Source organism: Macaca nemestrina, chromosome 1 (assembly GCF_043159975.1).
Source record: "Macaca nemestrina isolate mMacNem1 chromosome 1, mMacNem.hap1, whole genome shotgun sequence".
In the NCBI taxonomy this organism is placed as follows: Eukaryota; Metazoa; Chordata; class Mammalia; order Primates; family Cercopithecidae; genus Macaca; species Macaca nemestrina.
Window position 1 is genome coordinate 144,446,778 of NC_092125.1, and position 27,811 is coordinate 144,474,588.

Below are 27,811 nucleotides of genomic sequence, written 5' to 3' on the forward strand. Positions count from 1 at the left end.
GTGTGCAATAAATGAGAGTTACCTTCATCATTATTTATTATTTATTAAACGTTAAGTGTCAGGACCTGGGTTAGGTGCTGATAATTCAAAAGTATGTAAGACATGGATATTCCCTCAGGGCACTTAACAGTGCTCAAGCTAATATTCAAGGTAATTGGACCGAAGAAAATATTATATGAGGCTTTCTCATCCACATGCTTCTCACACTCGCCCACAAACATGAGATAAATAGCACTATTTTAAATGACCCAATGAAGGGGTTTTTAAAACTTAATATTGCAAGCAGTCTCCAAGATCTTTCCCAATAATAAAATGGGAAATTCCTGGTTGAGAAATCATGACAAACCCTCTTACTAGCACAACTGTCAACAATTCTTTTCACGGTGAATGAGTCACTGCTTTAGTTGATACTTTCAGTTTCATATTAGCCCATTTCTTTGCAGAGGTTACCTCTTTTCCTTGTCTCCCTTCAGGTCTCTGAAGAAAACCTGGGAAGCCCCAGGACGTCGGAGGAGTAAAGTAAAAGTCCACAGTTACTGTGAGAGAAAAAAGAGGGAGAAAGCAGTGCAGCCAAACTCAGAAGAAAAGAGAGGAGGAAAAGAATTCGACTTTCACATTGAAACAACCTTCTTTCCAACGCTAAAGGATCTCTGATCCGGGTAAGACTGGGGCAGGGATGGGAAAATATTTACCAGGGTTCATCAGTTTTATCTAAACTGACCATTGCCACAATAGGCCGCAGCTGAGCCAGCTGTGGGACATAAGTCCACATAAAATCCTGGCCCTATCAAGTGGCTGCAGGTTCCTTAGTGCCCTCTGCTCCTGCTGTGAAATAGGCTCCAGCAGAGGTGGAGCCTACATAGAGAGACAGGAATGTTTTTAAATTGTTATTTCTTTCTTGACACCATCTTAAACTAACTTTATCATTATTAGCATCTGCTTAATAAAGTTAGGGCTCCATCACATTCATTATTGCCACTTTTATAGCTCTAGGTAAATGCAGGTAGGCAACTCGGGATCTGCAAAGAGAGGGAACAAGTTATCATAATTAGGGAGCTTATACAATCTTTGTGCAGCTACTTTTCTGAGTCAGTCGTTGATTGATTTCCATTTTAAGGTGGTATACATCATGCTATAAAATGAAACAGAAGTCTTGCCAGAAGTCTCTGTGGGCCATTGCTGTAAGATAAAACGAGTCCTGATCACAGAAAAATAAATAGCTTTTTTGCCATTGTCCCCTGAAGAGAGGAGAAACAGATAATGAGATATAAGCCTTCATCAGAGCAAGTCAGAAGTAATCAACTCCATGTTATAAACAAAGCACTCTTTATTATAGAAGAAGGAAAGCTGTAATGCTTACGGTCTATGATGGCACGTTAAAGAAATTATAAATTTTATATCATGATCATTTTAAGTAACAGGGATTAAGATATTCAAGGCAAAAACACAAATTAAGATTTACTACAGGAAGGCTTGTCGCTCATTTTAAATTTACAAAATTGTCAAATTACGAAGGCCTGGTTAAACAGGCTTTTCCTACAATTGTGTATATACTGCTTTACATGAAACAGAAGTCAGAAAAAAACAAGCCCTGGTTCATCAGAGAATGTTTCCTGATGCTGGCCTCATTACCTGAAATAATTGAAAGCAATATGCAAACTGATATACATGCAAGTAATAAAGAATCAATCTTAAAACACAGACAGGTTAAAATCTGGTAACATAATTGAGTAAAAAATCAACAGATTTTCTACATGTTAGATTTGAGATATCAAGCTTGAGTGAATAACAGGTGAATGCTGATTCACAGCAAATATTAAGAACCTGTGATGTCCTGCTGTAGCTCAAAGGGCTTCCTGTATAGTGACAGGAAGAAGCCATTGGGTAACCTGAGTCCCACAATCTGACCAAACCCTGTCCACAGAGGGGCTTGGAAGAAATCAGGAGCAAGGCTGGGTTAGAATGGTATCTGTGTTTCAAAGTGTGGAGATATGTATGACACAGGATTCCCCAGGTAAATGTTCCTATTACTGTGTACGTGAGCTCAGCGAGCTCAGCTTTGCTCAGTCCAAAGATCTAAATGTGAAAGTGAAAAGTTTCCAAAGAAAATTTTGTAATTAATTCAGAAAATGTGACATATCTAGAAAAAAATTCTTTTTCTGAACAATGAGATACAAGATGATCTAGTGGGAATTCAACCTTTGTACCTCCTCTGGAGAGGAACTTGGCAATATCAACAAAATACAATGCTCTTACCTTTTGACCTGGAAATCTCACTTATAGGACACTATCCTAAAGTTACTCCTATAGCAATATAAAAATACACACTCACAAAGTTAGCAGAGGTTTTCATTGTAGCACTGTTTGTAATTGCTAAATATTAGAAACAATCTAAATGTCTACACCTAAAAGAATAGTTGAATAAATTGTGGTATGTCCACATAAATGGAGTAGATGCCTGTGAAAAGAATTGAGAAATCTTCCTATGAACTGATATGAAGAGATTCCCATATTTCTATATGATGTGATCTGTATGTTAGAAAATGTGAATGAGAAAATATACATGTCTATGCTCATTAATGAAAAGAATGTCCAAGAAAGGTAAACTAGAAACTAACAAGATTGGATATCTATGGAGGATAAGTGGGCATGAAGTGGAAAGAATAGAAAGACAGCTGGAATGGGATGAAGGAAAGTGACACTTCTCTGACTACAGCTTGTTGTAAAGCTCTGACTTTCAGCACTATGATATTTCGTATACTCAAAATAAATACATACTTAAAATCAACCAACAAATGAACCTAACTAGTTTACAAATAAATAATTTAACCGCACCAAAGAGAACAGAGGAAGAAAAGGTAGTCTAAGAAACTTTGGAATACAGTGTTTTGACTGTATGTGTAAGACCAAAGACAAGAAGAACTGTTAACTAATAATGCACTCTAGTTAGCAAATTTATCGTTCGAAGACTTATATGAGTTAGCAACTTTAAAACCAATTATATGTACTAGAATTGAGCAAATAACTGAATTTATTATGTATAATGACATACTCAGAGAAAATGTTTTAAAAACAAGGGGAAAGCATGAATACATTTTGTTTTGTTGAATTGGAATTAGAAATATCAGAAGAAACTCAAGCTTATATATAGAAATGGAAAGATGAGAAATAAATGTAGATGTGTGTTTTCATGTGCCAGTATACAAACAGATTTCTTAACTTTCCCCCTGAGAGGGCCTAGAAGTAATGACTACACCTAGTGTGATAATCTTGGTATCTATGTACCATTATCCAATGAAAGCAACCAGAGCCCTTGGAAGAAATGGTTGATGCTAAGGCTGAATCAGAAACAATATTAGATAAGCCTGGCATATATTGTAATGCCAGAAGGGAAGAAGCACTGAAAATATGATGGAAGCATGTCCAAAGAACCTGGGCTCTAGCTTGAAGGAGCTCTCAGTGAACTAATCTGGGACGAGTTGAGCAACGAGATAAATAGCGATAGTAAAGTGTTACCCATAATGATCAAATAAACATCTATAGGTCTACACTGATACAACTAAATGATTAAATAAGTAAATAATATAAATAGAGGAGAAAGGGAAGTTCTTGCTCACATTAGAACTCTAATAAATGTAGAAGGAATGATGAGAATAGAAAATTACCTTTAGTCAAACATCACAGTAAGTTATAAGCAAGAATTATCAATGGATGCTAAAAATCGTGACTGAAAAAATTATGAAAGTATGATGAAACTTTATTTGCATAGACTTCCAACTGTCTCTCCAAATGGTACTTTTTAGTGACAAAATGGTACATAATACTTTGTGGTAGAGAAATCTGGCAGAGAACACCTTAACCAAGTGATCAAAGTTAAGGTCACAGCACCAGAAAAAGTCATGTCAACATCATGAATCCCTTAATACAAGACACTGAAAATGGCAGAACATCACTTCTGTGACATTTGCAAAAAAAAATGCCTAACTTCAATCAACGAGGAAACATCAAAAAACCCAAACTGAGGGATATTCTACAAAATCATAGGCCAGTCAACTTCTAAAATGTCAAGGACATGAAAGACAAGGAAAGAATAAGGAACCATCAAAGATTCAAGGAAAATACAGAAACATAATGACTAAATGCAATGAGGAATCCTGGACTGGATCATGGAGCAGAAGGACATTAGTGGGAAACTGGTGGAATGTGAATAAGGAGTGTAGATTAGTTATCATTGTATCAATGAGATTAGTTATCATTGTATCAATGTTAAAATCCTTGTTCTATGGTTATGTAAAATTTTAACATTAGGGGAAATGATATATGGGAACTTTCCATACCCGTTGTACATCTTTTCTGTAAGTCTATTTCAAAATAAAGTTATTTTTAAAGAAAGCCAGTGGACCAATTTGTAAGACAGACTTAAAGAGAAACCGGGCTTTAAAAAATGTATATGAAAAAAAGTTCAAGCCTAGAAAACAAAAATTTAATCCATATTGTAAAGTTCAGTATAGCTATCTACCTAAAAATTGCTTTCCATTTCATCTTTTTCCTTGCACACAAGGGAACAACACCCTGGACATGGCTCCAGAGATCAATTTGCCGGGCCCAGTGAGCCTCATTGATAACACTAAAGGGCAGCTGGTGGTGAATCCAGAAGCTCTGAAGATCCTATCTGCAATTACGCAGCCTGTGGTGGTGGTGGCAATTGTGGGCCTCTATCGCACAGGAAAATCCTACCTGATGAACAAGCTGGCTGGGAAGAAAAACGGTGAGTGACACCAGGAAAGCTCTAAGCCCCTTCTGTCCATACACACTGAGAACATCCAGCCTAGGGATGTGAGAATAGAAAGTTAGAGACGAGAATGAATGTTGAAAGCTAACTTGCAGTCCGTTAATGGGCTCTTTACACTGAATTTGGAGGATTACAGTCAACTGACTCTTTCTTCCCACTTTACTTTTATTCTATACTTAAGAGTATAAGTGTCCCTTTCTGGAAGGAATACAATGTTAATAAAGAAAATTAACTTCTATAATAACGACTTATAAAACATTTATTAAAGTTCTCATGTAGTGACAGCAAGCTTTCAATGAACTTTAAGAAAAAATGAATGTTTCAGTGTGTATTAGATATCTAATTTTCCAATTTCCAGGATTGTAATTAAGATTCATGCCAGTTGTATTTTCTTTTATCTCTTTTAACTTCAATTATGTTAACTATTATCTCAATTTCCAGAAACACCTACTAAGTAATCGCTTTTCCCTTTTATCCTCTCCTTCTTTTGCAGGCTTCTCTCTGGGCTCCACAGTGAGGTCTCACACCAAGGGAATCTGGATGTGGTGTGTGCCTCATCCCAAGAAGCCAGAACATACCCTAGTTCTGCTCGACACTGAGGGCCTGGGAGATATAGAGAAGGTAAAAAAAATAAATATTTTAAAAATTTCACTTAGGTCGATTAAAATCTACATAAACCAGGTCAGGTCAATAACCCTCTTTGCACTATCACTCCTACTCCTGGATTTAGGACTCTAGTTAATTACATTAATATATTATTTTTTAAATTTATGTGGTATAAGCATTCAGAGTGCACAGTAAGTTCAATTGATTAATTATGGGTAAACCTATGAAATAATGGCTAACGATGTTTTCAGTCATTTTCTTTCATATTATAGTAAAATGTTTTGGTGAGGCTGCTGAAGGTGTTTATAAACTTCAGTAGACATTTTACAAACATGTCTGACTTTTTACAGCGGGATCCCATAAAGGTAGTAAAAACGTTCACATCCACAGGAGCACCAGTAGAAAGAGAAGCAAAGTGTAAAATCTAATAACATCTTTGTTCATTAAGGATAATATATTACTACTCATAAATCTTAGACATAGAAAGTTCTTATTAGAGGAGCTTATTTTAACTACTGTGTAAAAAATGTCTTGCCATGATGTGCCATGGAAATGGAATAGGGTCATAAACTAAGTTTAGGATACCAGTTTGAATTTTAGTAGCTGATCAAAATAGCTTCTGCTACCAAGTGCTCATGTGTTTCCCACTGACGCATACATTTATATATAATACCTTAAATTATACATCATAAATAAAATTTATTCTACAGGTGGAAAAAAAATAGTACATAAGGAAGTGAGTTACCTAAGTTTTCACAACTAATGAGACACAGAACTGGAGTTCAGTCAGTCTTCAGCTATCTGAATTGATTATACATTCTGCTAGTCACTCTTCTGTGTGGCTTCTACAATGACTTAACAGGGTGACAATGAGAATGACTCCTGGATCTTCGCCCTGGCTGTCCTCCTGAGCAGCACCTTCGTGTACAATAGCATGGGAACCATCAACCAGCAGGCCATGGACCAACTGCAGTATCCTTTTTTGTGGTACAGAACAGCACTAAACCTAGAAAATAACAGCTTGATTTTTTCACCAAGTACAGAGGCAGACAGACAGGTACTGAAGAATTCATAAGTCCTCTCTTTAATAAATCTCATTATGCTGAACATCTCATTCTATCTCAATCTCCACCAGAACTTCAAGTCTTCCCAGTTACATGTATCCTTAGACACTCAGCCACCCAAGACTCTGTATATCTTCTATCTGACTTAATCTCCTATCCCTGTCCAAACCCTCAATGCCCTCTAGAATTCATTGTCTCACTTTTGTAACTCTCTATATTCTTATCATCTGCCCTAAGTTTTGCCTTCTGATACCTAGCTATACACTATAGATACTATTTCTCCTACAGACCTCTCCAGTGGTCTTATGTGATGACTATTTTTTATCCCATACCTTGCATATCATAAGTGTAAGAGATGAGTTAGGTATCCTCCTTGTTCCATATTAGAGTTATGGACACTTTCTCATTCCTTTACCATTAAAAAGAGAATCTTCTTTGATACATATGCCCTCAGACAACACCACTATGCTTTGTTGCAATTATCTAGCAATGTTCCAATAAATACATCCTTCATTCATTAAAGATTTTAGCTCCTGGTGTCTTTTTAGAGAATAGCAACCAATAGACAACTATTTAACACCCTGGTGTACTCAGTTCCATCACCTTATTGGAACTCTCCACTCTTATTGTTATTCTCCACTCTCACACATTACTTAACCTAGTTCATTATCAATGACCTCACCATTTCCATTAGCTTAGTTTCAAGCATTATACTGAATTAGATTTCATCAAGATCACCTTCATATTCCTATACGTAATGCACAGTTCTCACCTCATTTGATCTTCCAATCCTCCATAAGCCTTTTTTTTCTCTAGGAGAATTTCATAAATTTGATCCCTTCCACCTTTCTGAAATGCTTGTTTCACTTGGAATTGGTTCCTATTAGAATACCACAGTTTCCTAATTTTTCACCTTCCTAATTTTTCAGATTACTTTACTCCATACTCTTTCTCCTTTTAGCCTCTAAATATTATAACTCTTAAGTTCTTGTGCCTCTTTTCTTTTTCTACTTTCAGTCCCCAGATGATCACATCCAGCTTCAAGGCTTTCAGTAGCACCAATATGTTAATCACCATCAAATCTGTATTCCCAAGCATGAGCAAATTCAAACTTTTGTATCCAGCTTCTGATGCGACATCTCCATTCAGATGTGTAAGAGACATCTCGAGCCTAAAATATACACAACAAAACTTAATTTTCCTGTCCAAAACAACTCCTTCCCAGTCTTTCCAATCACAACAAATTCCCACATCATTCACAGAAGTGCTCAGATCAAAAGCTTAGGAATCATCTTGGATGATTCCCTTTCTTATGTTTTGGAAATTATTAATCATCGAATTCCTTCAGCTCCACTATTAAAGTTATTTCTCTAGACTAGCCAATTCTCACTACTTTCTCCATGATAACTCTAAGTTTCCATTGCCTCTCGTCTTGGTTATCTTTTCAACTACCTAATTGTTTTTTGTTTCAGTTTTGTTTGTTTGCTTGTTTTATTTTGCATATGCACTTGACTCGCAGATGCAATGCCAGCCAGTATGATTTTAAAAAATATCATACTATATCCTCTCTTCACTTAAAACCCACCAATGCGTTCCCATTAACTTTCTATTAAATTTCAAACTTCTTACTTTGGTTTACAGAGCTTGCACATCCCAACCTCTACTTATTTTAACCTTCTGCCCTACCACACTGGATTTCTTGATATATGTTTCACACACTCAGTGATTTCCTATCTAAGGGGCTTGCAGGGTCTGTGATCTCTGTCTGCAATGTTTCTCCAATGGATTTGTACATGACTGGTTTCTTCAATTCATTCAGATCATTGCTCAACTACAATGTCAGAGATAATTTACCTGGAAAACTACATAAACCAGCACCACATGCAGATACACACAGTTATTCTCTGCCTTCCTTATTGGCAGATTTGGGAGACACTAGAGTGTTAGATGAGTGTCTTTTGGTTGCTAGTTTCTAAAAATACACTAGGAGCTAGTTGCCCAGTTCATTTTCCTTCAAGACAATTGTTATCAATACCTGATAATTTATTATATTTTTGTTTACTGGTTCATTGTTTGTCTCCATCATTAGAATGTAAGCTCTCTAATGGTAGCATTGTCTCATTCATTACACCATTTTTAGTCCCTAGGACAGTGCTTGGTTCATAGTAGGTGCTCAATAAATGTCTGTGAGTGAATGACTTCTGTAAATAAATGTTTGTGAATGAATGAATGAGCTAATAAAAAGAAACCAAATTATTTTAGGTAAGCATTAGGATAAAATGTAGTATAAAAAGTGGCATTTTCTGTAGTTTTCTTAATTTAGCGTCTCAGCTATGTGACAGAGCTGACAGATCGAATCAAGGCAAACTCCTCACCTGGTAACAATTCTGTAGAAGACTCAGCTGACTTTGTGAGTTTTTTTCCAGCATTTGTGTGGACTCTCAGAGATTTCACCTTGGAACTGGAAGTAGATGGAGAACCCATCACTGCCGATGACTACCTGGAGCTTTCACTAAAGCTAAGAAAAGGTTAGTGGGTCTGATGGTTGGTTGGGTAATAAATAGAGAGAAAATAATATCAAAATAACCATTTATGTGTAGTGCTAAAAATTAAAATTTTGAACTGTATTTTCCTGACTGTTCTGCTAGAGGAAATGGAGACATTGCTTGACTATATCAGTTGGAATCAATTTTAAATTGCATTACCTACCTCTTCTTGGAGACTTTCCTTTCTCTACCCCTTTAATTTTTTATTTCTTCTTCCTAATTAATTTCCTCCTTACATAGGCTTTGTGAAAATTATAAAATTGAAAGATCATATTTGAAGTAATTAATGTGAAGTTTTACTACCTCTAATTTTCATTCCTGTAGGTACTGATAAAAAAAGTAAAAGCTTTAATGATCCTCGGTTGTGCATCCGAAAGTTCTTCCCCAACAGGAAGTGCTTCATCTTCGATTGGCCCGCTCAGAAGAAGTACCTTGCTCGCCTGGAGCAGCTAAAGGAGGAAGAGCTGAACCCTGATTTCATAGAACAAGTTGCAGAATTTTGTTCCTACATCCTCAGCCATTCCAATGTCAAGACTCTTTCAGGTGGCATTCCAGTCAATGGGCCTCGTGAGTCACTTTCTCTACCCACTTCCTACCTGGACTTTCTCCTTCTGCCCATTGTAGAGGATAAAATGGAAAGCATAAGGGTCACTTCTGACAAATGCATAGTCTATTGATGGCAAGGAAAATACACCATGAAAATCATAATATAAATTTTACATGAATACTAAAACTATAGTATCATCTCATATTCCTTGCAAGGAGAAAAAAAGAAAAGAACTAGAATTGAATTCTGCTGTGGTAAACTTCTCCACCAGCTTCTCAGCTCCCTCTTTATCAAATAAACATCCAGGATATATATACTGAGCAACAAAGAAAAAAGCAAATACTGTATGTAAGTGAGACTTTGCTACTAATTGCAGTACAATTCTCTTGTTCAGCAATTCTAAAATATTTAGGGAATGTCTGTAATGTAATGTACCAACCACTGGGTATAATGATGGATAAAAGAAATGTGACTTTTATCCTCATTCCAGCATAATAGGAGCGAAAGATACTTTTGTAAAAAGTAAAAAAAAAAAAAAAAAAAGTATAATATAAATAGTGATTAACACAATGCATAAAAATAATAGGCTGCTATGGAAGAGTAAAGGGAGAGACAGGGAGATATAATTTAGAGTGTGAGAGAGTGCTCATCTGTGAAAGTCACATGTAAGATGAGAATTTAAAAATGATTGAGTTGGCAGGGCACTGTGGCTAATGCCTGTAATCCCAGCACTTTGGGAGGCTGAGGTGGGTGAATCACTTTGAGCTCAGGTGTTTGAGACCAACCTGGGCAAAATGGTGAAACCCTGTCACCACTAAAACCACAAAAATTAATCAGGCATAGTGGCTCACACCTGTAATCCCAGCTACTCAGGTGGCTGAGTCTGAAGGATCACTTGAGCCTGGGAGGCAGAGGTTGCAGTGAGCTGAGACTGCACCACCACACTCCATCCTGGGAGACAGAGTGAGACTCTGTCTCAAATACATATATACACTTTATATGTATATAAAATAAATGATTAAGAGCTAACCAAAGCACATAGAGGAATAACTTTACAACAAATAATGTAATGTGGAAATGCCCAGGGCAGGAAAGAACTTTACAACTTCAAGAAAATAGAACACAGGAGGCTCATGCCTGTAATCCCAGCACTTTGGGAGACCAAGGTGGGAGAATTCCTTGAGCCTGGGAGTTTACGACCAGCCTGGGCAAAATAGCAAGACTTCATCATTATGAAAAAATTAAAAATCAGCCAAGTGCAGTGGTACTTGCCCGGAGTCCTGGCTACTCAGGAGGCTGAGGCAGGAGGGCCCAGTGTGAGCACAGGAGTTCAAGGCTATGGTTAGCTATGATCATGCCCTGCACTTCAGCTTGGGTGACAGGACAGAATTCCATCTCAATTTTTTTAATGAAAATAGAAGAAAGACAGGTGTTTGGAACAAGAGTAGACTGAATAAGAGTGGTGTCCTAATTGGAGAGGTATAAAGGGGTCAGGTCTTGAAAGGACTGGCAGAGGACTTTGAGGAGATTAGAGTTTGTCTAAGGTCTAGGGAAGATCTTGAAAAATTTTTGGCAGTGAGGTAAGGTTATCTAACTTATGTTTATACATATCTTTTGGAATATTTTGTAGATAATTTGTTGGAGTGGTGAAAGGGAGGGAATGAGAGATGGATGCTATTTCCAGTGGTTGAGCAATAAATGGACATTGGGTGAGTCTCAGATTATGGCAGTGAAAATGGTAAAAATTGACAAGATCCAAACATACTTTGGATATTAAATCCAAAAGACCCATTGATAGAGGGAATATGGATTTATGAGAGGAATAAGAAGGAAATGCCATGCCTGTCTCCAGAGTTTCAAGTTTAGCAATTGCTTGAATGGCTGTGTTATTTAGTGAGATAGTAGTATCAGGAGGAGAAATAGTTTTTCAGAGTGGATGAAGTTTTTACATTTAGATTATTTAATATTGAGTTTCTTCTGATTTATGCAGTAAGAGATATAAAATAGGCATTAAAAATAAGATGCAAAACTTATTTTTAATCCAAAGCCTAAAAGAAATGTCAAAGCAGGAAACGAAATACACCAGCTATCCATACATATAGTACTTAAAACTACAGAGAGATGAGAAGGTACAGGATGGAGTCAAAAAGAATCAGCTCTTATTGTGTGACCAACCACTCCAGTTTGCCTAAGATGAGGTTTTCCTGGTATGTGAGACTGTCATTGCTACACCCAGCAAAGCCCTGGCAAACTCAATGAGTTGATTACCCTATCTGTAGTTCTGACGAGAGAATATCTAAGAAGACATGTTTACCTTAAGCCAGACAACAGACTAGTGGTCTGCACCACTAAAATTAATAAAAATAAAAAGGCTAAGTTTTCTCATTGACTTTTTTCATAAATTAGGAGTGAAGAGAGAAAGGGAATAAAGGGAGAGGTGAGAGAAAAGAAAGGTAAGAAAACACATTGACCTATTATCTCAGCCCCAAAATATCCTAACTTATTCATTTCAGTGTCTTCCTTTTAGGTGAAGGAAATAGGAAAGAGCAACTTCAATTACCTCTGTGACTCGGGTTAACAAATTATTCCATTACTATTCTTTATCCAAAACTTATGTAAAACTATTATTTGTGAAACTCACTTGAAAAGCACCCAAAATACTCTGTCCCACCAACTGATAGTCACATTTTTTAAAAAATTCCCTTTTGCAGGTCTAGAGAGCCTGGTGCTGACCTATGTCAATGCCATCAGCAGTGGGGATCTGCCCTGCATGGAGAACGCAGTCCTGGCCTTGGCCCAGATAGAGAACTCAGCTGCAGTGGAAAAGGCTATTGCACACTATGAACAACAGATGGGCCAGAAGGTGCAGCTGCCCACGGAAACCCTCCAGGAGCTGCTGGACCTGCACAGGGACAGTGAGAGAGAGGCCATTGAAGTCTTCATGAAGAACTCTTTCAAGGATGTGGACCAAACATTCCAGAGGAAATTAGGGGTATATTTGGTGTTCTAGGTCATGAGAGGCAGAAAAATATGGGCCCTTCTTGGGAAAATAATTCTTTCTAGACCCCAAAATAGTTACACTCAGTTATATGTACATATTTGAAATAATTATTAAAAGACTTAGACCTTTGGGAGGCCGAGACAGGCGGATCACGAGGTCAGGAGATCGAGACCATCCTGACTAACACGGTGAAACCCCATCTCTACTAAAAAATACAAAAAACTAGCCGGGCGAGGTGGCGGGCGCCTGTAGTCCCAGCTACTTGGGAGGCTGAGGCAGGAGAATGGCGTGAACCCGGGAGGCAGAGCTTGCAGTGAGCTGAGATCTGGCCACTGCACTCCAGCCTGGGTGACAGAGCAAGACTCCGTCTCAAAAAAAAAAAAAAAAAAAAAAGACTTAGACCTTTAAAAAAATGATACCTAATTTTTTACAAAAATTTGCTTTTGTTAGTTTTTCCTATCTGGGTCCCATATTTTAAGAAAGTAAGTAGATTGTACAACTGCATTATTAAAGACTATTTTAACTTATTTTGTCCTTTTAAATTAAAAATTACATTGCCTTTATGTTCCCTGGTAATTATCAGTGGGGACTAAATTATTTTTAAATAACCCTAATAATTTGTTGTTTTGTTAAATGTGAGCCAATGGTAAAATATTCAGAAAGCCAAAAAAGAGAAATTAATTATATAAATTTTATTAGAGAAATTTTTTTTAATTTAAAACAGCTTTTAACATCTGCCTCATTCCAAGTGAACAGAGTATTTTTGCATGCAGAATCGCCACTTGACAAGTGGAAGTCCTTTCCCTAGCTAGGAAGGCGCCATCTTATAAATGATACATTGCTACATTCGGAGGTTCTGGTGAAGCTAGATAGCCGGTGTCAGCAATTGTCACCCTTCCAACCTAAGGAGGAAAGAGAAAGCTTCGTAGTTAAGTTATGTTGAGTGATTTAATGTAGATAAATGTGCTGTTCTATGAGACTTTATAAATACTGAAAATACCTACGGTACAATCTTCATTACTTTCATTAGCCCTATATTGAGAAAATACACAAAAATATTCTCATATTAAAGAATGTACTAAATAATCATGTACTCCTTACTGAGCACTTCTAAAAAGTCCCTGGGCTTAATAGTTTACATCGCCTCATATAACCCTGAAGAGAAACCTATGTGATGGGTATTACTCCTCTGCTATACAGACGAGGAATCCTCGGTTCACAAAGATTGAGTGTCACAAGCCACAGTGTAGTGGATCTGGGAACTCTAGGCAGGCTGCCTGACTCCAGTGTTTGTGCTCAGAACTATTCCTGAAATGAGAGACTTGGAAAGATAAAAGTTTCATATGAAATGTGTATGTGCTTTGAGAATCATTCTCTGAAGCAGGAAAACTAGGAGAAAGGAGCTTTAGGAAATCACAAACAGAGAAGCAGATCAATTTCTGCAATAAGCACAACTTAGGGATATTCTAGGATCTAACAGCAAGGTGAGGAGCATGGCTCTATTTAGAGGCCACAATTTCTGCAGGAGAAGCATTTTCCAGTCTCTACATAGTTAACATCCTCCTCATGGCTTTATTGAAACATCTGTGCTGTTTTGTCACTTCACAGGCCCAGTTGGAAGCAAGGCAAGATGACTTTTGTAAGCAGAATTCCAAAGCATCATCAGATTGTTGCATGGCTTTACTTCAGGATATATTTGGCCCTTTAGAAGAAGATGTCAAGCAGGGAACATTTTCTAAACCAGGAGGTTACCGTCTCTTTATTCAGAAGCAGCAGGAGCTGAAGAAGAAGTACTACCAGGTGCCAAGGAAGGGGATACAGGTAAACTACACAGTGGGTACCATTTCTTGGAACTCGCTGAGGGGATGCTTTTAAAGCCTACTGGGAAGAAGGTAAATGGCACTGTGACTGGTGCCTACGGGCTCTGCCTTTCATTTTTCCATTTACTGATTCATTCAATAAGAGAGCCCACCATAATGGGAATTCCTCCTCAGAAGCACAGATGTAACCCTCAAAAAAGGTTTATTAAACTGATTCATTTATTTATTCATCTAGGCCTTCAACAATTATTTATTTTGACCTAACTGTATGCCAGGAACTTGTCAAGTTGCTGGAGATACAGCAGTTAAAAAAAGACCAATCTCTGTCAAAGTACACACAGGCAATTAGCAAATTATAGCTTATAAACAAATAATAATAACAGTTAACATTTATGTTGCACTTACTGTGTTCCAGGAGCTGTGCTGAGAGCCTAATTCATTTAATACTCAGAGCAATTCTATAAAATATGTATTACTCATATCCCAAATTTGTATTTTTTTTATTTTTTTACTTTTGTGGGTACATAATAGGTGTATATACTGACGGGTACATGAGATGTTTTGATATAAGTATGAAATGCACAATAATCACATCATGGAAAATGAGGTATTTGTCGACTCAGGTATTTATCCTTTGTGTTACAAACAATCCAGTTATACTTTTTTAGTTATCTTAAAGTGTGCAATTAAATTATTGTTGACAAAAGGGTGACAAAAATTATTAGTCACCCTTTTGTGCCACCAAGTTTTATGCTATCAAGTATGTTGTGCTATACTTGATTTTATTCATTCTTTCTACTTGTTTTTACCTGTTAACCATTCCCACCTCCCTCCCCACACCATCCCACTACCCCTCTCAGTCTCTGACAACCATCCTTCTACTCTCTATCTTCATGAATTCAATTGTTTTGATTTTCAAATCCTACAAATAAGTGAGAACATGAGATGGTTTTCTTTCTGTGCCTGGCTTATTTCATTTAGCATAATGACCTCCAGTTCCATGTTCTTGCAAATAACAGGATCTTATTTTTGTTTATCAGTTCTAATAGTTTTTTTGGTGTGGAATCTTTAGATTTTTCCAAATATAAGATATCATCTGCAATAAAGAATAGTTTGTCTTCTTTATTTCCAATTTGGATGCCCTTTATTTCTTTCTCTTTACTGATTGCTCTCGCTAGTACTTCCAATAGTGTGGCAAATAACAGTAGTAAATGTGGGCATCTTTGATGTATTCCAGATGTTAGAGGAAAGTATTTTTGTTATTCTTCCCATTCAGTGTGATAACAGCTGTGAGATTGTCATATATGGAATTTATTATGTTGAGGTATGTTCCACCTATACCCAGTTTTTTAAATGTTTTATTAATGAAAGGATATTGAATTTTATCAAATGCTTTTTCAGCATCAATTGAAATGATCATATGGTTTTTGTCCATTCTGTTGATAGAATTTAACACATTGATTGATTTGCATATGTTGAGCACCCCAGGGATGAATCCCACTTGGTCATGATGAGTGATCCTTTTAATGTATTGTTGAATTTGGTTTGCTAGTACTTTACTGAGGATTTTTGCATCAATTTTCATTAGAGACATTGTAGAGTTTTTAAAATTATTTCATTTCAATAGGTTTTTGGGGAACTGGTTACATGAATAAGTTCTTTAGTGGTGATTTCTGAGATTTTGGTGTACACTATACCCAACGTGTAGTCTTTTATCCCTCGCCCCCCTCCCACCCTTTCCCACAAGTCCCCAAAGTCCATTGTATCATTCTTATGCCTTTGTGGCCTCATATAATAGCTTATCTCCAATTTATGTGTTAGAACATAGGATGTTTGGTTTTCCATTCCTGAGTTACTTCACTTAGAATAATAGTCTCCAATTCTATCCAGGTTGCTATGGATGTCATTGTTTTTTTTCCTTTTTATGGCTGAGTAGTATTCCATAGTGTGTGTATGTGTGTGTATTATATGTTTTATATATATACAAAACAATTTTTTATCCACTCATTAATTGATGGGCGTTTGGGCTCATTCCACATTTTTACAATTGTGAATCATGCTGCTATAAACATGCATGTGTGTGCAAGTATCTTTTTTGTGTAATGACTTATTTTCCTCTGGGTAGATACCCAGTGGTGGGATTGCTGGATCAAATGGTAATTCTACTTTTAGTTATTTAAGATTTGTCTTTGTCTGGTTTTGGTATCAGGGTAATACTGTCTTCATAGAATGAGTTTGGAAGTCTTCTCTCCTCTATTTTTCAGAATGATTTGAGTAGGATTGATATTAGTTCTTCTTTATATGTTTGGTAGAAATCAGCAGTGAAGCCATCAGGTTCTGTGCTTTTTCTGTACTGGAAAACGTTTTGTTATGATGTCAGTATTGTTACTTGTTAGTGGTCTGTTCAGGTTTTGAATTTCTTCAAGATTCAATCTTGGTAGAGTGTATGTTGCTAGAAATGTATCCATTTATTCTAGATTTTCCAATTTATTGGAATATAGTTGCTCATTGTAATTACTAGTGATGCTTTGAGTTTTTTTGGTGTCAGTCGTAATATCTTCTTTTTCATCTCTGATTTTTATTGGGACTTCTCTCTTCTTTTATTAGTCTGGCTAAAAGTTTGTCAATTTTGCCTAACTTTTTGAAAGAACCAAAACACTTTTCAAAAAACTTTTGTTTCATTGATGTTCTGTATTGTTTTTTAATTTCAATTTCATTTATTTCTGCTCTGATCTTTATTATTTATTTTCTTCTACTAACTTTGGGTTTGATTTGCTCTTGCTTTTCTAGTTATTTAAGATGCATTATTAGCTTGTTTACTTGAAGTTTTTCTTTTTTATGTTGGCAATTATAGTCACAATCTTCCTCTTAGTACTCCTTTTGCTATATTCCATAGGTTTAGGTATGTCGAATTTCCATTAGCATTTGTTTTAGGAAATTTTTCAATTTTCTTCTTAATTTCTTCATTTACCCACTGGTTGTTCTGGAACATACGGTTTAATTTCCATGTGCTTGTATACTTTTCAAAATTCCGCTTATTATTGATTTCTAGTTTTATTTCATTGTGGTCAGAGAAGATGCTTGATATCATTTCAGTTTTTCTGAATGTTATAAGACTTGTTTTATGACCTAACATATGGGATATCCTTGAGAATCATCCATGTGCTGAGGAAAAGAATGTGTATTCTGCAGCCACTAGATGAAATGTTCTGTAAATATCTAGTAGGTCCATTTGGTCTATAGTGCAGATTAAATTCAATGTTTTCTTGTTGATTTTATGTTTGGAAGATCTATCCAATATTGAAAGTGGGATGTTGAAGTCCCCAGGTATTATTGTATTGGAGTCTCTGTCCTTAGCTCTAATGATATTTCCTTTACATATCTGGGTCCTGCAGTATTGGGTGCACATATATTTAAATTTGTCATATCTTCATTCTGAATTGACCTTTCTATCATTATACAGTGACCTTCTTTGTCTCTTCTTATGGTTTTTGTCCCGTAATCTATTTTGTCTAAGTATGACTGAATACTCCTGCTACTTTTGGTTTCCATTGGCATAGAATATCTTTTTCCATTCCTTTATTTTCAGTCTATGTATGTCTTTGTAGGTGAGGTAGGCAACAAATCATTGGATCTTTGTTTTTTTTAATCCATTCAGCCAGTCTGTGTCTTTTGATTGGAGAGTTTAGTCTATTTACATTCAACATTACTATTGATAAGTAATGTTTTGTTATTTGTTTTCTGGTTGTTTTGTGGTCTTCTCCTCCTTGTTTTATTCCTTCCTGTCTTCCTTTTAGTGAAATTGATTTTCTCTGCTGATGTGATTTAGTTTCTTGCTTTTTATTTTTTGTGTATCTGTTGTATGTGTTTTGGTTTGAGGTCACCAGGAGGCTTGCAAATACCATCTTATAGCCCATTTTTTTAAGCTGATAACAAGTTAACACTATTTGCATAAACAGACAAACAAGCAAAAAATGAATTAAAATTCTACACTTTAACTTCATACCCCCACTTTGCAACTTTGTTTTCTATTTATATTTTATTGTATTGTGTATGTTTTAAAAGGTATATTAATTATTAATTTTGATTGGTTTATCCCTTAGTTTTTTTACTCAAGATAAAAGGAATTTACATGCCACAGTTACAGTGTTATATTATTCTGTGTTTTTCTGTGTACTTACTATTATCAGTGAGTCTTGACTTTCAGATGTTTTCTTATTGCTTGTTAATGTCCTTTTCTTATGACTGAAGTACTCCCTTTTGCATTTCTTGTAGGACAGGTCTGGTGTCAATGAAATCACTCAGCTTTCATTTCTGTAGGAAAGTCTTTATTTCTCCTTCTTGTTTGAAGCATATTTTCACCTGCTATACCATTCTAGGGTAAAAGGATTTTTTTCCTTCAGCACTTGAAATATGTCATGCCACTCTGTCCTGGCCTGTAAGTTTTCCACTGAAAACTCTGTTGCCAAACATATTAGAGTTCCATTGTATGTTATTTGTCCCTTTTCTCTTCTACTTTTAGGATCCTTTCTTTATCCTTGACCTTTGGGTGTTTTATTATTAAATGCCTTGAGGTTAAACCCTTCTTTGGATTAAATCTACTTTATATTCTATATCCTTCTTGTACTTGGATATTGATGTTTTTCTCTAGATTTGAGAAATTCTCTGTTATTATTCCTTTGAATAACTTTCTACCTTTATCTCTTTCTCTACCTTCTCTTCAAGGTCAATAACTCGTAGATTAGTCCTTTCAAGGCTATTGTCTAGATCCTATAGGTGTGCTTCATTTTTTTATTATTTTTCTTTTGTATCCTCTAAAAATAGCCTGCCTTCAAGTTCACTAATTCTTTCTTCTGCTTGATGAATTCTGCTATTAAAAGACTGATGCATTCTTCACTATACCAATTGCATTTTTCAGCTCTAGAATTTCTACCTTGGTTCTTTTAAACTATTTCAATCTGTTTTTTAAATTTATCTGATAGAATTATGAATTTCTTCTCTGTGTTATCTTGAATTTCTTTGAGTTTTCTCAAAACAACTGATATGGTTTGACTGTATCCCCACCCAAATCTCATCTTGAATTATAACCCATATTCCCCTGTGTTGTGGGAGGGAACTGGTGGGAGATAATTGAATCATGGGGGCAGTTTCCCCCCATACTGTTCTTGTGGTCAGGAATAAGTCTCACAAGATCTGATAGTTTTATAAGGAAAAACCCTTCTGCTTGGCTCTCATTCTCCCTTGTCTGCCACCATGTAAGATGTGTCTTTCACTTTCTGGCATGATTATGAGGCCTCCCCAGCCACATGAAACCATGAGTCCATTACATTTACTTTATAAATTACCCAGTCTTAGGTATGTCTTTATCAGCAGTGTGAAAAGAGACTAATACAGTAAATTGGTATCAGTAGAGTGGGGCACTGCTGTGAAGATACCCAAAAATGTGGAAGCAACTTTAGAACTGGGTAACAGGCAGAGGTTCGAACAGTTTGAAGGCTCAGAAGAAGACAGGAAAATGTGGGAAAGTTTGGAACTTCCTAGAGACTTGTTAAATGACTTTGACCAAAATGCTGACAGTGAAATCCAGGCTGAGGCAGTCTCAGATTGAGATGAGGAACTCATTGGGAACTGGAGCAAAGGTGACTTTTATTATGCTTTACCAAAGAGACTGGCAGCATTTTGTCCCTGCCCCAGAGATTTGTGGAATTTTGAACTTGAGAGAGGTGATTTAGAGTATCTGATGGAAGAAATTTCTAAGCATCAAAGCATTTAAGAGGTGACTTGGGTACTGTTGAAAGCATTCTATTTTTAAAAAAGAAGCAGAGCATAGAAGTTCAGAAAATTTGCAGTCTGACAATGCAATAGAAAAGAAAAACTCATTTTCTGAGGAGAAATTCAAGCCAGCTGCAGAAATTTGCATAAGTACAAGGAGCTGAATGTTAATCACCAAGGCAATGGGGAAAATGTCTCCAGGGAATGTCCGAGGTCTTCATGGCAGCCTCTCCCATCACAAGCCAAGTGGCCTAGGAGGGAAAAATGGTTTTGTGGGCCAGGCCCATGGCCTCTCTGCTATGTGCAGTCTAGGGACTTGGTGCCCTGTGTCCCAGCCACTCCAGCCGTGGCTAAAAGGGGCCAAGGTACAGTTCCAGCCATGGCTTCAGAGGGTACAAGCCCCAAGCCTTGGCAGCTTCCACATGGTGTTGAGCCTGCGAGTGCACAGAAGTCAAGAATTGAGGTTTGGGAATCTCCACCTCTATTTCAGAGGAAGTGTGAAAATGGCTGGATGTCAAGGAAGAAGTTTGCTGCAGGGGTGGGCCCCACATGGAGAACTTCTGCTAGGGCAGTGCAGAAGGGAGATGTGGGGTTGAAGGCCCGACACAGAGGCCCCACTGGTGCACTGCCTAGTGGAGCTGTGAGAAGAGGGCCACCATCCTCCAGACCCCGGAATGGTAGATCCACCAACAACTTGTATTATGTGCCTGGAAGAGCTGCACACACTCAATGCCATTCCATGAAATCAGCCAGGAAGGGGCTATACCCCACAAAGCCACAGAGGCGGAGCTCCCCAAGACCATGGGAATCTGCCTCTTTCATCAGTGTGAAATGGATATGAGACATAGAGTCAAAAGGAGATCATTTTGGAACTTTAAGATTTGACTGCGTTGCTGGATTTTGGACTTGCATGGGGCCTTTAGGCTCTTTGTTTTGGCCAATTTCTGCCTTTTGGAAGGGGTATGTTTATCCAATGCCTATAACTCCCATTGTATCTACAAAGTGGTTAACTTGGTTTTGATTTGACAGGCTCATAGGCAGAAGGGACTTGCCTTGTCTCAGATGAGACTTTGGACTGTGGACTTTAAAGTTAATGCTGAAATGAGTTAAGGCTTTGGGGGACTGTTGGGAAGGCATGATTGGCTTTGAAATGTGAGGACATGAGATTTGGGAGGGACCAGGGGCAGAATGACATGGTTTGGCTGTTTCTGCAACCGAATCTTATCTTCAGTTATAGCTCCCATAATTCCTATGTGCTGTGGGAGGGATCTGGTGGGAGGGACCAGGGGCAGAGTGATATGGTTTGGCAGTGTCCCCACCCAAATCTCATCTTGAATTGTAGCTCCCATAATTCTCATATGCTGTGGGAGGGACCTGGTGGGAGATCATTAAATCATAGGGGTAGTTTTCCCCATACTGTTCTTGTGGTAGTGAATAAGTCTCATGAGACCTGATGGTTTTATAAAGGGGGAAGCCCCTTTCACTTGGCTCTCATTCTCCCTTGTCTGCCACCATGTAAGACATGCCTTTCACCTTCTACCATGATTATGAGACCTCCCCAGCCACATGAAACTGTGAATCCAATAAACCTCTTTTCCTTTATAAATTACCTACGTCTTTTTCAGTGTGAGAATGGACTAATACAACAACTATTTTGAATTCTCTGCCTGAAAGGTGACATATCTGTCTCTCCAGAATTTGTCCCTGATGCCTTATGTAGTCCATTTGGAGAGGTCATGTTCCTGGATGGTCTTGATACTTGTTCATCTGTGTCTGGTCATTGAAGAGTTAGGTATTTATTGTAATCTTCACAGTCTGTGCTTATTTGTACCTGTCCTTTGGGGAAGGCTTTCCGGATATTCAAAAGGACTTAGGTATCATGATCTAAGCTCTATCTGCTATGGGGGCGCCCCAAGTCCAGTAATACTGTGATTCTTACAGACTCCTAGAGGTACTGCCTTGATGGTCTTGGGCAAGATCCAGAATTTTCTGGTGTACTAGGCAGAGTCTTGTTCTCTTCTCTTACTTTCTCCCGAACAAATGAAGTCTTTCTCTCTCTGTTCTGAGCCAAATGGAGCTCGGTGTGAAGTGACACAGGCACCCCTGTGGCCACCACAACTAGCACTGTGCTAGGTCAGACCTGAAGCCAGCACAACACTGGGTCCTTCCTGAGGCCTGCTATCGTAACTCCCTGACTACCACTTACATTCACTCAAGAACCTGCGACTCTACAATCGGCAGGTGGCAAAGCCAGCCAGGCCTGTGTCCTTCCCTTCAGGACAGTGAGTTTCCTCAGGCCCCTGGCATGTCCAGAGATGTCCGGAGATGTCATCTGGACCAAGGACTACAGTCAAAAACCTTAGAAATCTACCTGGTGTCCTATTGTACTGCAGCTGAGCTGGCACTCAAGCCACAAGACACAGTCCTTGCCACTCTTCCCTCTCCTTTCCAAAGGCAGCGCAGAGCCTCACCCCATGGCCACAGCCACCACAGGCCCATGGAGAGTACTGTCAGACTACCACCAATATTGTCTTAAGACCCAAGGGCTTTTTCATCAGCTTGTGGTAAATACTGCCTGGCCTGGGACTCTCCCTTCAGAACAGAGGGCTCCTGTCTGGCTCAGAGCAGGTCCAGAAATACCATCCAAGATTAAAGTCCTGGAATCAGGTACCCTGAGAGCCTGCCTGGTGCTCTATCCCCCATGCAGATGAGCTGCTACCTAAAGTGCAAACACTGCCCCCCGTACTTTTCCCTCTACTTTTCTGAAGCAGGAGGAGTCTCGCCCCATAGCCACTATGGCTGAGAATGTGCTTCAGTCTCACCTGAAGCAGCAAGTCTCAGAGTCTCTCTCAAGGCCCTCAACATATTACCTGGGTATTGCTGCTGGTTATTCAGGGTGCAAAGGCTCTTCAATTAGCAGGTGATGGATCCTGCCAGGGCTGGATCCTTCTCTTCAAAGTAGCAGATTACCCTTGGCCTAGGGTGTGTCTAGAAATGTCATCCAGGAGGGCCTGGAACGGGGTCCTTGTGACTCCAACTGACACCCTGTCCTGCTGTGGCTGAGCTGGTATGCAAGATGCAAGACAAAGTCCCTCCCACTCTTCTCTTTCCTCTCCTCCAGAGGAAGGAAAGGTTCTCTTTTGGAGCCACAAGCTTTGCAGCCCGGGGTCAGGGAAGTGCAAGGACTTACCAGTATCACACAAATAATGAATGATACAGCTTGGATGCAAGTGCAGGTAGCAGAATCTATTCGCTTAGCAATTCTTCTATGCTTTTAGCAATTCTTCTATGCTGGTACACTCAGGTTACATCAGTTAGAATTAGCTTTGGCTATATGTTACTCAAAATGAAAAACAACAGTGGCTTTAAAAGGTAGAAGTTTCTTTCTTTCTTGTATGTATGTGAAAAATCAGGAAGAGAGAGCTGAATGCTGCTATGATGACTTCACATTCATCTAGATCCCTTGTTCTGCTTCAGCCCCTTAGCGTATGGCCTCGATCTTCAAGGTCAATTTCTGCTCTAAGATGGCTCATAGAAATTCAGCCTTTGGTTCCACATTATAGATGGGGTAAAAGAGGAAAAACAAAAGAGTAAAAGGGTCAACTTTCTTTAAAGAGATTTTCAAGATGTACTATATAATACTTCTGAGTATATGTTATTGGCCAGAATTTAGTCTGGCCATATGGGCACCTCAGCTATAAGGGAGGTTGAGTAGAAAAGAGAGTATTGGCCTGGTGTGGTGGCTCACACCTATATTCCCAGCACTTCGGGAGGCCTAGGTGGGTAGATCACCTGAGGTCAGGAGTTCAAGACCAGCCTGGCCAACATGGTGAAACCCCATCTCTACTAAAAAAATACAAAAATTAGCCAGGCATGGTGGTGCACACCTGTAATTCCAGCTACTCAGGAGGCTGAGGCAGGAGAATCACTTGAACCCGGAAGGCAGAGGTTACAATGAGCCATGATCACGCCATTGCACTCCAGCCCAGGTGACAGAGCGAGACTCCGTCTCAAAAAGAATAAAAAGAGAAAAAGAAAAGAAAAGACAGTATTTTATCACGACCTGCCCAGCTGGAAAAAAAAAAAAAAAATCACAGTCTGTTACAAAGTACACAGAGGAGAACAGAAATTTAGAACGACTCTAGCAGTCCCTGTCACAGTGACAAAAAACACTCTGAAGAAAAAGCAGGATACAGGTATAGAAGAGGAAGGAAAAGTGCACCAATTTTATATATATGTTCTTACTGAAGGCCTCTCAGATGAGGTCAAGTTTCAGCAGAATCTTCAAAGAAGTTAAAGAGTGAGCCAAATGGACTCTAGGAAAAAAGAACTTTCAATAACAGAAATGATCCAGATAAATAAATTGGCTTGTGTCCTAGGAATAGCAAGAAAGCTAATGTGCTGCCTGGTGGTGAACCAAGGAGCGACTGGTGACAGATACGTTCAGAGGAGTGGTCAGATACCAGAAGCCAGACAGGGGAGTATGTCGAAGTCCAGTGAAAGAAGTTGGAAACATTTTTTGATGAACTAGAAAGTTAATAGAGGGCTTTGAGTATACGAATGGTAAGATTTTTCTTTAAATAATATAGCAAATCTCTGGCTGCTCTGAGGAGAATGGACTGTAGAGAAAAAAGAGTGGAAGCAGAGAGACCAGATACTTTAACAATTGTCCAGGCTGGAGGTGATGCTGTCTTGGACTAGGGTGTTTGGATGAAGCAGGTGACAAGTGATGGGTTCTGGCTGTATTTTGAAGCTAAAGCTAACATAATTTGCAGATGATTGTTTACAGGATATGTGAGACAAGAAAGATATCCGGGATACAGTTAGATGAACAGAGTTATTAATTACTAAAATTGGGGTCATTGGGAAGGAATAGGTTTGAAGGGAGATCCAGAGTTGCATTTCAGACCTACTAAATCTGAAATACTATTGGAATTATAAAGTGAATTGTTACATGAGTGCTAAAATTAAATTGAATTAACAGATGTATTGCAGGGTTTTGCTCTGACCCATCATCACTCTTTCTTCATTCTACCTCTCTCTGTATAACCAGGCCGAAGAGGTGCTGAAAAAATACTTGGAGTCCAAGGAGGATGTGGCTGACGCACTTCTACAGACGGACCAGTCACTCTCAGAAAAGGAAAAAGCGATTGAAGGTGAGAACAGCTGAAAACACTCTACATGGTTGGAAAGCCCTCAAAATGTTAGTTAGCAATATTGGTCCACCTGAAATTATTATTGTAGAGAAAGAATGGCAAGTATCATTCATAGTTTTATGAGAGTTTTCTTAACTAATCTGTATGATCATTGGTTTTCTGGTTACCCAGGGCAAAATTACAAGAAGTTTTATCAATGATGTAAGGATAAGACAAACAAAAGAGAGGGAAAGGAAAAGGGAACACCTACAATTGAATATTCATATTTTTTTCTGTTTATTTTTCTTCCACAGTGGAACGTATAAAGGCTGAATCTGCAGAAGCTGCAAAGAAAATGTTGGAGGAAATACAAAAGAAGAATGAGCAGATGATGGAACAGAAAGAGAAGAGTTATCAGGAACATGTAAAACAATTGACTGAGAAGATGGAGAGGGACAGGGCCCAGTTAATGGCAGAGCAAGAGAAGACCCTCGCTCTTAAACTTCAGGTATTCAATAGCATCATCTCAATTTTCTCTTCCAGTGCCCCCTATTGAAAACGAAGTGTAAAGCTGAGAACCTAATGCCTCCCAAAAAACTTTCTAGCCCAGACACTACTACGTTTTTCATTCCCTAACTGTTTTTATGCCAGTCATCTCTGGTTAGTAAAGACTGTTTACTTGCAGGCTACAATCACATGGAATTCTTTATTATGCTATCACCAACAAACATTGCTAGGCACTGCACAAGTATTTTACATTATGTGATCAAATTTTCCTCTAATGGCAGAGGAACTATTAGTTTCTCATTTGCTAAATGAAGTAATTATAATTTCACGAGCAATAAGTAACTTTTCTGCATCAGAGTACCTGGAGAAATATCTAGCCCGTCTTTCCTACTGAGAGGGATCCATAGGGATTTTGTTTCTGTCATGCCTGCTATGACTTTATGTCTGGAAGCACTGTTATGAGTACAAAGATTCCCTAACCAGGTCAGGTGCAGTGGCTCACACCTGTAATCCTAGCACTTAGGGAGGCTGAGGGGGGCGGATCACCTCAGCTCGGGAGTTCAAGACCAGCCTGACCAACATGGAGAAACCCCATCTCTATTAAAAATACAAAATTAGCTGGGCATGGTGGCGCCTGCCTGTAATCCCAGCTACGCAGGAGGCTGAGGCAGGAGAATCGCTTGAACCCGGGAGACGGAGGCTGCAGTGAGCTGAGATGGCGCCATTGCACTCCAGCTTGGGCAACAAGAGTGAAATTCCATCTCAAAAGAAAAAGAAAGAAAGAAAGATTCCCTAACCATCTACCCACTTAAGCACACTGGTTAAGTGCCGATGGTGCCAATTCTTTCTTCTTCTCTGGGCTCTTTTCCACATTTATGTTTGCCCAGAAATACCCTATGGGCCACTGTAAGCCCTGATCTCCTCAGTTTATTTCTGTTACCTCTGAATTTTGGAGACTGGTACTAAATTCCATGATCAAACACTTGCCCTACTCTTGAGTTATGTAGTAACCTACCAATTGGAAATCACCTATCTTTCATACCTTCCTAGATATATATGTAAGAGTCCATACTGTATAGATCAGAAATGAACAACAACAACAAAAAAGAACAAGAGAAAGTTATGGTTTTTCCAAAAGACTGTGTTGCATGTGTGTGAAGGGTGAAGGGACCAAGGAATGAAATGCTGGGTCACTAATATTTTAGAAACTGTAGGACAACAACATTTTTGAAGCTAAAAATTCATAGAAAAATTATTGCAGATATAGGAGACTCAGAAGAGAGTGATAGAATGAAAATTAAGGGAAGAAAGCATTTCAAAAGCAAGTGTCAAAAATTCTTGAAGGATCAATATAAGTACCAAAAGGGAAACTAATTTGGTGGAAATGTGTTAAGCTGGATAGACTTAGTCTCCACTTTCCCTTTTAGGAACAGGAACGCCTTCTCAAGGAGGGATTCAAGAATGAGAGCCAGAGGCTTCAGAAAGAGATACGGGATATCCAGATGAGAAGCAAATCACAGCAACCAATGTGTCACATACTCTAAAAGTACAAGGAACAAAATTTGCCTGTCCAGCTCCCTCTCCCCAAGAAACAAGTTGAATGAGCAACTTCAGAGTGTCAAACAACTGCCATTAAACTTAACTCAAAATCATGATGCATACATTTTTCTTGAACCATAAAGATTGCAAAGTAAAGGTTAAGTATGAGGTCAATGTTTTACCTACAGAGCAATTCAATTCATGCTTATTTATAGTACTAACTTTTAATATGATCTTTAACTAAATCCTATATTTGAAATCACACACAAGGACTCAAGAGAGATATTGTGTAACTTGGATGCATTTTCCAATGAGATATCAAGCAGTTTCTGTTCCAGGTAGATTTTTTTTCTCTCATAGGTACCACCCTTCTGTATATTCAGTCCCATGCTCTTATTCGGGGATTTACTATGGTCCTAGGATAGGGCTGAAGTGTGGTGAATATGATGAAAATCTGATGAGACCAAACAAGCCATGGGGCA

At 38.3% G+C, this 27,811-nt stretch overlaps 1 protein-coding gene across 1 annotated transcript; it reads left to right on the top strand.

Moving 5' to 3' along the window:
• Positions 1 to 414: 414 nt before the first annotated feature.
• Positions 415 to 27,442, top strand: LOC105482809 (guanylate binding protein 2). Its single transcript, XM_011743155.2, has 11 exons — positions 415 to 659; positions 4,562 to 4,768; positions 5,286 to 5,413; positions 6,261 to 6,370; positions 8,794 to 8,990; positions 9,333 to 9,575; positions 12,267 to 12,547; positions 14,165 to 14,377; positions 25,202 to 25,304; positions 25,598 to 25,791; positions 27,218 to 27,442. Exons 2-11 carry the CDS (start codon positions 4,579 to 4,581, stop codon positions 27,332 to 27,334), a joined length of 1,776 nt encoding a protein of 591 aa, XP_011741457.2. The 5' UTR covers positions 415 to 659; positions 4,562 to 4,578; the 3' UTR covers positions 27,335 to 27,442.
• The last annotated feature ends 369 nt before the right edge of the window (positions 27,443 to 27,811 follow it).